Genomic DNA, 12956 nt, shown 5'->3' on the forward strand with positions numbered 1-12956 from the left:
CATCCATTGTATGGTCTTAAGTTTTCTGCTTGAATAAATCTTTACTGCATGCAGTTACTTGCTGAAAATTATTAGTCTTGAAGTTTAAGTTGCATGTCATTTTTGACATTTCAGTAACATTTGAGTAAACACCTTAATTGCAGGTGCCCTTGCAAGCAGATATGCACAATATGAATTCATTAAGTTGCGGTATAGGAACTTTCCATGCAATAGGAAAACAAAAAAGGTGTAGAGTTTCAATAATTGAGAAGTGAGCAACTCCACAGAACTCTTAACTCCCCTGGTGTTCTCATCTCCAAACTCAAACTACCGTGAACTAGCGCAACTGGGCAGTGTTTTCAAACTTTTTTTTAATTGCTTTAAAAAATATTTATAGTGGTAACTTGGTAAGAAGTGATCATTAATTAAGCTAAAAATGGATTCATCTCACAAAGTAAGCATTTTAAATCAATCCACGACCCGTGAATAGTTTTAAATTACTTGCAAAAATGTTTGGGGATATAGTGCTAACTCCTTTCAAATTAAGAAAAAGAGCCTTTCAGAAATTTAAGGTTTTCCAGCACAATGACTCTAAAACTGGCACTAAAAGTTTGTGGAAACTCAGGTTGCACCAAATGCTAAGCGCACTTAAAATTTTGCAATCTGCTTGTGTTGATATCAGTCGCTGAAATCACCATCCTGTGGAAACATTGAGCCAAAGTACTTGCTTGAATTCTACATGTTACTTGGTGTCTATGGTACAGAAACTTATTTTTATGTGTGGCTTATTTTCTGCAGTTAAACTGGCATATTCAAATATATCTGAACTTTGCTTATTTGTCTTTTATTTTTCCACTTCTGTCACAAGATTCTCTTGTCTTGGTGACGCAACTTTTCCCTTTATCTCACCCTCTCGAAGTCTCAAAGTCCACCAAAATTGTTCAATTTAGACTTCATTTAGATTTTGAGATTTTTCTAGCATTTGTTTTTGGAAATTAAAAGATGTTTATTAAGTGCATTTATGTGAAGCATTTTAACATTTGAAATATGTCAATGAATTATTGGACTAAGTTTAGCCATTTTGATAGCTGCAATTAGAATGACCAACTAACTCAATATTGCTAGTTGAAGGAGGAATGTTGGACAGATCACCAGAAGAGCAGTGTACTTTTGAACATTATCAATTTATTAACATACACCAGTACAAACAGATGGACCCCCCTGCCTTAATGTTTTGATTGAAGGCTGTATCTCTAACACTTTGGATCCTACTGCTGTATTGAACCATTGGCCTTGAAGTGCCCAGTGTGATTTCAGCCCACGGCTTCTGTATTTGGTTGCATATGCTGCAAACTAAGCCAAACTGGCATCTTAGAATGAAATTTTGAAAATTTGTGGTTTGATTTTATATTTAATTTTTTTTACTAGCAGCTCATTAACCCAGTCAATGGATTCTGGAGGGACAGACAACTTTGTTATAATCAACCAGTTAAAGGAAGAGGTGATGTCTCTGAAAAGACTTCTGCAGCAGAAAGAACAGACTATCTTGGAGAGAGATAAAAAGGTAGATTAAACAGTACTGGGTACTGCCCATTATAACTACAAGAGATATAGACCAGAAGGCCTGTGCTCAATTCTTAGTCCATGCTGGGTTAATTGATCATTGATAGATCAGCAGTTGGGATGGAATGTCAGAAGTGTGCAATGCAGAGGCTGTAATATGACTCTTGCCAGTTCAGACAATTGCATTCATGGCTCGTTAGTGACATGTTTAACATGTCATTAATATTTAAATCAGCCTCGCTTCATGGGTGTGAGGCTGATTTCATTGGCAGAACAGGGTGAACAAGATGCAAGAAACCAAGTGTGAATCCAATTTTATTCACCATGCTGATTGACTGGCATGGCAAGCTGGTAAGATAGTGCCCTATGTGTCTCATCTCAGGTGACATATAATTGGGTTTATAATAATATATGACATGATCAAACAATTACCATGGCTGACTTTGAAGAATACCTACTTGAGTCAGGTGCTAGTTGATCCTTTCAGGGAAGGGAATTAATTGGGAAAAATAATGTTTTAAAAATATATCGATGAAAAATTTTATAGGACAGACTGGTGTTCAGTGTTTTGAAGTGCTTTTCTTTTGTTCATCAAAGTTGACTGAGTTGAAGGCAGATTTTCAATACCAGGAGTCTAATCTTAGAACAAAAATGAACAACATGGAGAGAGCTCACAAAGATGTGGTGGAACAGCTACAGGTATTTATTAAATATCAATATTTTAATTTTTTCTCTTGTCTGCATTAACACAGTTAAAACTTTAATATCCATTTTTGTCACTGATATTTCAGTATTTATTTGACATACTTGGACCTAACTTCTTCAATTACCCAGCTGGTGCCTGGTATAAAATGTCAAGTCACTGGATGCTATTCACCTGATCTTAGAGCTCCATAGTAATTTCATACCTATTGTAAAGATGGGCCTAGCTTGAAATGTTTTTGTTGCAACAGCTGAGTATTTCCAGTATTTTATCTCCACATTTCAAATTTCCGGCATCTGCAGTATTTTGTATTTGTTTTACTCCTTCAACTAATCTGTAGCCTTTTGAGACTGCATAATCGCTGCAGTGCATTTTGTGAATGGTATTCAGTGCTACCATTGTGCTGATGGTGGATGTGATGCCAATCAAGAGGGCTGCTTCGTTCTTAATGATGTTGACCTTCTTGAATGTTGTTACAGCTGCACTCATCCAGGCAAGTGGAGAGTATTTCATTATACTCCTGCCCTATCCCTTGTAGGTGGTGGATAGGCTTGGAGTCAGGAGCTGCATAATTCTCAGCCTCTGACCTGCTCTTGTAGCCACCATATTTATATGGCAAGTACAGTTAAGTTTCTGGTCAGTGGTAATCCCAGGATGTTGATGGGAGCTGGTGGTGTAGATTCAACAATGGTAATGCTGTTTAATATTAAGGAATAACTTTTCTGTCATTGGAGATGGTTATTGCTTGGAACTTGTGTGGCATGAAAGTTACTTATCACATATCATTCCAAGCCTGACTGTTGTCCAAGTCTTGTGTTCAAGTGCAGAATGCCTCAGTTTCTGAGGAGTCATGCATGAGTCATGAATAAACATCAGCGAACATACCCACTTCTCCCCTAGTGATGGCAAGAAAGTCATTGAAATAGCTGAAGTCAGTTGGCCTAGGACACTGCCCTAAGGAACTCCTGCAGTGATGTCCAGCTGCTGAGATGATTGGCCTCCAACAACTGCAATCGTCTTTCTTTGTGCTAGATATGACTCTAACCAGTGGATAGTTTTTTTCCATTGAATTCAATTTTATTAGGGCACCTTGATTCTCACACTCCAGGTGGTGCCTTGACATCAAGTGCGGCCGTACTTGCCTCACATCCTGGATTTCAGCTCTTCTGTTGATTGGACTAAAGATGAAGTAAGATGTAGAACCTGATCTGAGCATCAGTGAGCAAATTATTGGCAAGAATGCTGCTTGATAATGTAGCACCGTTGCTGACAACTTGCATCATTTTGCTGAAGATTCAGAATAGACTTATGCTGGTAATTTATCAGATTGGATTTATTCTGCATGGGCAATTTTCCACATTGTTGGGGAGATGCTGCAATAGTAGCTGTATTGAAGGAACTTGGCCAGATACATGGCTTATCCTGAGCACAAGCCTACAGCACTCCATTTGGGTTGTTGTCAGCTCTTTCATCTTTGTTGTATCCAATATTTCTTGATATCATGTGGAGTGATATCCTTCCTCGATGGCTGAAAGCCTGAACCTCTTTGCAATCTTTGTCCACATCATCCTCTTTCCCTCCAGTACCTCTACTGTTGTCCAGCTGGATTGGGTTGCTCTCACTTGCTTTAGATCTCATCTCAACCTTGGCTCGATTTCCAGCTTAGTTACTGTCTGTGTGGAGACTGCACATTCTCCCCTGTCTGGATGGGTTTTCTCTGAGTGTCTTAGAACATAGAACATAGAACATTACAGCGCAGAACAGGCCCTTCGGCCCACGATGTTGCGCCGACCAGTTACAAAAACAATGACCCACTAGCCTATACCAATCCCTTTTCGTCCATAAACCTATCCAGAGATCTCTTAAACGCCCCCAAACTAGACGCATTTACAACTGCAGCAGGCAGGGCATTCCAATCCCTCACCACCCGCTGGGTAAAGAACCTACCCCTGACATCCGTCCTGTAGCTACCCCCCCTTAATTTAAAGCCATGCCCCCTCGTGCTAGCTTTCTCCATCCGAGGAAAAAGGCTATCACTATCCACCCTATCTAAACCTCTAATCATCTTATATGTTTCAATAAGATCCCCTCTTAGCCGCCTTCTTTCCAACGAAAACAACCCTAAATCCCTCAGTCTCTCCTCATAGGACCTCCCCACCATACCAGGCAACATCCTAGTAAACCTCCTCTGCACCCTCTCCAACGCCTCCACATCCTTCTTGTAATGCGGGGACCAGAACTGCACACAGTACTCCAAGTGCGGCCGCACTAGAGTAGTGTACAGTTGCAACATTACACTGCGACTCCTAAATTCAATCCCCCTACCAATAAACGCCAAGACACCGTACGCCTTCTTAACAACCTTATCTACTTGATTCCCAACTTTCAGGGATCTATGTACACACACACCTAGATCCCTCTGTTCATCCACACTATTCAAAGTCCTCCCGTTAGCCCTATACTCGACACATCTGTTGCTCCTACCAAAGTGAATTACCTCACACTTCTCCGCATTAAATTCCATCCGCCACCTCTCGGCCCAGCTCTGCAACCTATCTAAGTCTCCCTGCAGACTATGACACCCTTCCTCACAATCTACCACACCTCCAACTTTGGTGTCCCACAGTCTGAAAGAAGTGCTGGTTAGGTGCATTGGCCATGCTAAGTTCTCCCTCTGTACCCAAGTGATGTGGTAACTTCATTGCAGTGTTAATGTAAGCCTAATTGTGACACTAATAAATAATCTTAAGCCCAAACTTATCTATTTAATTGTCACCACAGTAATTGTGTAAGCTCCTCTTCTATTCCACAATGGTATCTCTTGTGCCTCCAAGGTTCTATTCTTGGTCCTCTCTTTGTTCCTCTGTTTTCTTGATGGCAGTTTACATCCCACCCCATGCGGACATGAAGATCGCGCTGTACGAAATATACATCGCCACAAATAGCCTCGAGACAAAACATCCCGAGGCCTTGTTCATCGTGGCTGGGGACTTCAATCAGGCCAACCTCGAGTGTATTATCAAGTTACCACCAACATGTCTCCAGCTCCATCAGAGGCCCAAACGTCCTAGATCACTGCTACAAAAATATCAAACATGCCTACTGCTTTATCACCCGCCCACCCTTTGGCAAATCAGACCACAAGACTCTGCAAACTCCATGCAGGTAGTGATCCAAGCTGGGAATTGGTGCTGTGAGAAAGCAGTGCTAACCACACTGTCACCATGCCACCCCACAAGAGAGGCAGAGGGGGAGAGTATTCCAGAGCAACAGGGCAAGACAACCTAAGGCATCACTACTAAAGGTGTAACAATTAAAATCATGGCTGTTCAAGAAAGCCAGAATTATAGGAGCACATTGGGCATGGACATGGAGGGATTTAAAAAAAAGATTTTAAAATTAAGACATTGGTTCCTTTTCGAGCAATGTAGGTCAGCAGGCAAAGGGGATGGGGAACTTGCTGCATGTTAAGACACTGGCAGCAGAGTTTTGGATCACCTCAAGCACACAGTTGTTTGAATGTAGAAGGCCAGCAAAGAGTGCTTTGGAGTAGTCAAGTCTATCAGCAACAAAAGGTATAGATGAGGGCTTCAGTAGCACATGAAGAGCGGGCTAAAGTTAGCAGTTTTAATGATGGCGCAAATATAAGCACAGAAGTTTAGCTTGGGGTCAAGTGTGACAAAAGGGTTGTGAACAGACTACTTTAATCTTGGATTGCTTCACAGAGAAGGATGGAGAGTAGCTAGGAACAAAGCTTGTTGTGGGGACAGAAAAGAATGGTTTCAGTCTTCCCAAAATTTAATCGGAGAAAGTTGCTGCTCATCCAATATTAGATGCCAGATAAACACAGTCTAATAATATAAGAAGAGTTGAGGGAAGCAGTGATAAGGCAGAGCAGGGTGCCATCACTGTAAAAGGGAAAACCAACAATGTATTTTTGGGTGTCATTGCTGAGAGGTTAGACTAAGGCTGTAGTAGATGGTCATAGTGAAAACCAAATTGGGCCAGTTATCTAGTTATTACTGAACAAATGCAGCTTGATGTTGTTAATGACTCCTCACAACAGTTTGTTGATTCAGCAGGCCAAGACAGTGGTAATTGGTTCATTGAGCTGTTTTCTACTCAAGATGCATCTGGACAATTTTCCAACTTGTCAAATAGATGTCTGTGTAGTTATACTGAAGCAGCTTAATCAAGGATGTGACACCACGGGCACAGTGATGTCTTTTGCTGTATCCAACTGTTTCTTGGTGTCATGTGAAGTAAATTGCTGAAGATTAGCATCTGTGATGGTGGAGATCTTGGAATGAGGCAGCACAATCGCTCACTTAACACTTTTTTGATTTGAGATTGTTGCAACCGGTTCACCCTTGTAATTTATATTTGCGCACTGGACCCTCACCATTTAGCATCAAATGTTCGTGGAGCTGCATTCTCTTGTTGCTTGATTGACTTGAATTGATCTATTCTTTGTGATTACCTAATCTTGTCTGTAGGATTTCACTGCTGTTTAATGTGCTACAGTTTCACTGGATTGACGTGTCATTTTCAGCTATGCCTGGTACTACTCTGGCATACTCTAATTGCTCTCGTGACACTATGCCTTTGACAAGTTTGTGCGGAGTTTATATCAGATAAACAGATTTATTGTATACAGTTATATAGATATCCTCATTTGCCTGAAATCAAAATTCAGTGTCCAGTTTGTTTACTTTTTCAAATACTCTGAAGCGCTTAGATCCTGACAGCATGAAGGACATGTCTTTAAACTCCTGTTAGTGTACATATCGCATATTGGAAAACCTGAAAATATGCATGTTTAGAATTTACAGATATGATAGTTCTTTGTAATTATATTTGAAATATGCTAAGTTTGAGACAAATTGATAGTAAAATAAAAACTAATGGAAATATTGAAAAGCATGAAAAGTTGTTCAGTGGGTAATTTGTTTTTAAACCTTGGTTTGAAATCTTATTTTGGACATCAGAAATTTATAACTAAAGCAGTTATTTTAGAAACCATTTTTTGATCTTGTAACATACAGCAGAATGTTCTGCAACTAATATTGCATAGAATTTACAGCAAAAAAAGGGTTATTTGACCAGTGTTTATACTCCACACAAGCTTCTCACTTTACTTCTCAACCTTTTAATATACAGCCAGTTCTTGGGCTTATGGTTCCAAGATACCACATTGCAAAAGTGAAAACGTTGTAAGTCAGAATCATTTTCCCTGTAGGAACAATGATTAAAAAATGGAAGGTAGAATCAATCAGCAGGGCAAGGCAGCATTTTTACCGGCAAATGGCGTCTTTAACTCCTACAGGTTTTACACTTTCATCCTAATGCATTCAGACCTCTGTCGGTGGGCCACAACAAACATTCTCTGTAGCTGGCTGAGCAAAAGACTTCAAACCACAGGCCCGTAAGGTTCCATTGTAATCAATAGGAGATCAGCCGCTGATGCAAAGCAGGATTTTTACCAGTAAATTGTGGTCTCACTTCCCTGATTTTTTAAAAAACAATCTTCTGATTTCTGGCTCTAGTTTGCCCAGATAGCATGGTGCCAGTAACCTTCCAGTCCGCCATTAAGGCCTGATGAGTGAAGGGTACAAGTGTTTTGGCAAGAAGTTTCATTACTTCCCTGAGCTTATTCAAAACACATCAGATTTATAAATCTGTACACTAAGCAATTTATTATGAATATGTATTCTGATGGCATCAGTAAGCACCAACATGCATGGGTGACATCATCGGTAGCGCAGGCAATGCATGGATGGTTATTGTTGCTATGAGGGACCTGTTCATTGTTGCCAGCAGTCTATGTGCATGCTGTACCTTTTTTGTTTTGTATTTCTTCAAGTGGAGGTAATTAAGCATTAAAATTGTTAAGTTGTCACGAAACCATATTTAGAAAAATATAGGTGATGGACTGAAATGATGTTCAAAGTGCTGTTCATCGTAAATAGTCCAGACTGTCGTCTTAATAATGGTTTGTATTTTAAAATGAGAATTACAGTTAGAATTTTTTACACAAGTTACTGTGGGGTTCGGATATTCCTCATTGTTCTTAGGTAGCAATGAAAATACATGGGAAACTTTGAAAATCCTGTGATTACAAAACAAGTGGGAAACTACTTTTTTCACAGGAACGTTTTAAAAAATATTGCCACTAATTTTACTAACTGCATGATCACTGAGCAGCTGTAAATATATTTCTCATGTGTTAGTTAAATTCTCTTACACGTTGGATACCTGAAAGATTGCAGAGCTCCATATGTCTAGTGGCAAGAAAAAAATCTGAATAGTCTCTGTGGGAAATGAAAAATGTTACCTTTTTTATAATCAATACTTGAACTATGATTGCTATTCCTAGTTTTTTTTCCCTTTTTTAAATATTAGTGTTAATTACTTAAATTTGTTACTTCATGTGTTATTCTTTATCAACATTACAGCTCCACTGTAACCTAATTGAGTATCAAGGGGGTGGTAACCTTTTTATTCTACTTGGGCTGTCATAATATGAAGTAATTCTGAAATATGAAATTGCTGTTAATTTTTGTCTCTAAACTTTTTATAGGATACGCTTCTTACAATTTAGTAGTACAATATTTATGTTTTAAACTTGTTTATTGTATAATTTCAATTTTTCCATAGGCCAAAAATCGAGAATTGCTGAAACAAGTTGCATCATTGTCCAAGGGTAAAAAGATGGAGAAGACTGGAAATGTCCTGCTGTCACCTTGACTTGTTACTTGACAGATGCATCATAAATGAAAGCAAATACTGCCGTGGTTATGGAAAGTTACTGTGAAGTCTTTCAAAATGTTTGCACCCTGATTGTTTTCAAAGTGGCTAGATTTTATCTTTTTTGTATTATTTTAACTAGCAATAAGAAACAATACTTGCTGTTCACAAAAGACAAACCGTCTGTCATGAGATTGAATCCCTTTTATTTTCAGCTTGTCTTTAGAAGTTTAAGAAGGGACAGTGACTAGAATGTAATAATGGAGCTTCAATCTATTGTTACTCTCTGCAGAAAATTGCTCGGAGTTACCTTGCAATAAAATTTGAAAATCACTTTTGACATGGCAGAGACTTTTTTAAACAGTAAACCTGAGGTCTGGCAAAAGATTCCTGCTAATCGAGAGTTTATCTATTGATGTATTAACTAAGCTTCAGTGGGAACCAGGGAAAGGATTTGTTTGTAATTGGAGGATTGAATGTAAAATATAAATTACATTTGAGTGCTGTGAATGCCTTTATCCAGTTGAGCTGTAGAAAAATATGAAATATTACATGTTTTATGCAAATCAAAATCAATAGAAATGTGTGAAACTTGTATTCTGAAAACAAAATTGGCCCAAGCTGTCTTTTTGGAATTTTTTCAAATGCTACAGCCTTTTGAACAATTGATGTTCCTGATAAATTGACTAACATTAGAATAGTTTGAGTGGAAAACACCCTGTTCAGCAAAGCTTCGTGTTGCTTTCAACTTAATTGATGAATGCGTGTTTCTGTATACGTGCATGAATATTGTTGAATTGATTGAAGGACAATATGTAATTGCAAGCTAATGTTAGAAAAAAGCAACATTAGTTTCAAGATGACAAGTGAGCTCTCCCCATAGGGGCTATACAAGTTATTTAGTTCTCTTTCATTTGAAAGAACACTCAATTCTAACTTTCAGATTGCATCCAAAAAATATGCTGCATCAGTTCCTTCTTTCCTATTTTTTATGTGCACCAAAATACAAACAATGAATCTTAAGTAAATATTCTGTTGTAAGATGATGATATTTTCAATTTTTGTGTTCAATTTTTCTTTCTGTTGATTGAAGCTTAGAAAATGGATGGGACTCTTGACGTATATGGTAGAGTTGGAGTTGTGCCTTAGAGAAGTTAGCCTTATCTCATTTTACATCTCATGTTGAAGAAAAAAGTATTCAAATTTAGAGTAATGCAGAGACAAATTGTTGAAATGAACTGTGATTCAGTTTACATGATTATTTAGATGTTCGCCCAAAAAAACTTGTTGGCACAATTCTATAGTAATGATGCTATAACATACAGTTCACAAATCCATTTCATAAAACTATTATTAGTATAGGGCAAGCTATGCCTTTTAAACCATTCTTCGTTTAGCTAAACTGTAAAAAGCAAAATGCAAGTTGTGTATTCAAAATACATTTGTATAATTTTTAAGCCTTTTGATAAAAGTAGATTGTCATATAAAGGTGCTATTAAATTACAGGAAATGTTCAACTTATTTAATTATTGGACTTGTGGCATGTTTTAATTACATTCCTTTGGGAAAATTCAAATTTTCTAATTTGTACCCGTACACTTTTGTTGTGTTGGTCCCGAGTAAAAGCTTTTCATGTTCAAAGTTTAAAAAACAAATTGGAAAAAAACAAGGAAAATGTTCAGTTAGATGTATGATACTGTAGGTCTAACAACTTGGCAGTAAATAGACTGGCATCAAGAGTTATTTCAAGCTCTCGGTACAGAAATCATTTATTTCATGTACAACCTTTATCAACATTTTCAATTAACTTGTCATTTTTTAAAAAACCTATCTGAGCCTTGTATTTTGGAAATTCCAATGTGGGCCATCTTTCGACAACTATTCTCTACCAGCATGAAATTAAATAGGCCATATAAAGCTATGCATTAAAGAACTATAAGTGTCATTTTTTTGATAACTACAAAACAACAAAAGTAATACTTTATCTCAGGCTGAAGCAATTAATACTTGATGATATCACGGTGTAATTGTATACACAGGCTTTTGAAATTTCTTAACTTCATAAGGGGCATTATAAAATTATTGCAGAATAATAAAAAATGCAAGAGTAAGTTTTTGTTTGAAGGCTCTTGGTTTCATAGCAATGTGGAAATATTTGAAAGCATGTTGTTACTCCAGTACAAGCATGGTTAACCCTAGGGCCTATGAATTGCCTCCTCTGGAGTGATGCATACTTGAGTAAACTATATTTCTAACTAGTTGGTGAAAACAGTGTTTTATGTGTAAACAGGAATATATCACAAAAGTAGATGTGATATAACCATGTGTAAATTGCCATTGACCTCTACCAGTAACAGTGCCTTGTCATTCTGCAACTTTTTAAATTTGGCATACATTCTGTAGTTATGGTAATACACTTACCATTTGTATGTAATGTTTTGCTAATGCACCAGTTTGCTTATTTATAAATGCTGTAATTTTCTTTGCTATAGAGTGGTTCCAAGGTTTTAAACTGCATTTTAATCATGTAATTCCATGTTTTTTCCATCAAGACTAATTCTAGTTACATTATGTGTATAGAGGATTGTTACTCTTCCTGACTATAAACCTTTATCAGATGTGTATACAATGTAATTTGCAAATCAGGGTGCATAGAATTCAAAGACTTCACAGTATTTAAACCAGGATGGTGGATTTTAATCATGTACTGAATTTTAAGATTTTAATATGTTTATATTTGTTTTTACCTCCATTTATTACTTGAAAATTCTAAGTTGTAAAATAGTCTGGGATGTTTCCTTGCAACAATAGATATAGACCTATGCTTTTTATTTTATTTTGGAAAGAAATCTCCTGTATAGTGGTGAAACTGCAAGGTAAAATTGTACTGTACTTCATTTTTATGTAACCATAAACATAAGTTCATTAAACTTGTGTTCTTTTTAATGAAATAGGATTTAAGTCAAAGCTGCCAGTTGTATATTTTAAAATCTTTCAACTCATCTTGTATTTCCTCTGTTCATTCCCTGAGGAACTGTATACATAAATGCTTGGAATGTGTTCCTTAGAATTTGTAACTATACACAGGAACAAACTGAATTCTATAATCAGACATTGGTCAACAACTGAAATTTTATACTTGTTTTCTAAATCTTGACAGTTTGAAATAAATCTTGTTTAAAATATTCTGCTTTAATGTCAAATGTTGTTTTAAGACTTTATTTTATCTTCCACCCCAAATAGGAAAGAACATAAGTAGCCTGTCGCTTTTTAACACAAAGCTGATAATTGAGAAATTTGATAAATTGTCCTTGTGGCCTAGAGTTGTTGATGAGCTTATCCAATGAGCAGCTGGATCTTGCAGACGAGGAATATCCCATGTCTGAACCCTAGGCTGTACTGCATCAGTTGATCTTAGCACGAACACTACGACTGACTGCAACATCCTGGATTTGGGAAGGGAAATTGCAGCAATGTGACAGATGTTTTGTGGTGAACATGTCAAAAAAGAAGTTTATTACAAGTCCTCTCTAATATTCACTGATGCATCTTATAATTCTAGCTATAGTTATATGTGGTATCCAAACTTATTTGTCATGCAATAGGCCCAAGGGCTTGTCTAAAAGTCCTTAAAGAAAATCGAAATTGGGTATGTGCACACCATAACACCCTCTTTGTTAAATTTGAATATAGAATATTCTTTTTATGTCAATTCTGATTTAAATTCACTTCTTTCTCAGGCTTACAAATGTTCAACTGCATATTTTCTAAAGCAATAGACCAAATAAAGACTGGATTGTTTGCATACCAGGTCAGTGCAACAGAAGTTGAGGCTTTCAATTTTCTAAAGAATAAGCTGAAAATCATAAACCAAAGTGCCTTTTTTGGTAATTCTGCTTTAATAAATTTTAATTTTTTTAGAAATGTGTTGTGAATCCTGATGCAAATGAAATAATTGAAAAAT

At 37.1% G+C, this 12956-nt stretch overlaps 1 protein-coding gene across 5 annotated transcripts in view; it reads left to right on the forward strand.

Annotated features, from left to right (window-relative positions):
- The window catches only part of fam76b (family with sequence similarity 76 member B), a 35641-nt gene extending 23464 nt beyond the window's left edge, over window positions 1-12177 (forward strand). For 3 of the 5 annotated variants that reach the window (XM_080196969.1, XM_080196971.1, XM_080196973.1), the window contains exons 8-10: window positions 1408-1543; window positions 2140-2241; window positions 8903-12177. In XM_080196969.1, the coding sequence (XP_080053095.1) occupies window positions 1408-1543; window positions 2140-2241; window positions 8903-8992 (328 nt within the window). In that variant the 3' untranslated portion in view covers window positions 8993-12177. The remainder of the gene's footprint in view (window positions 1-1407; window positions 1544-2139; window positions 2242-8902) is intronic. The other 2 variants (XM_080196970.1, XM_080196972.1) reach the window with 1 other exon arrangement.
- Window positions 12178-12956: the final 779 nt, after the last annotated feature.

This window comes from Carcharhinus amblyrhynchos, chromosome 10 (assembly GCF_965287045.1).
Source record: "Carcharhinus amblyrhynchos chromosome 10, sCarAmb.v2.hapA, whole genome shotgun sequence".
Taxonomy (NCBI): domain Eukaryota; kingdom Metazoa; phylum Chordata; class Chondrichthyes; order Carcharhiniformes; family Carcharhinidae; genus Carcharhinus; species Carcharhinus amblyrhynchos.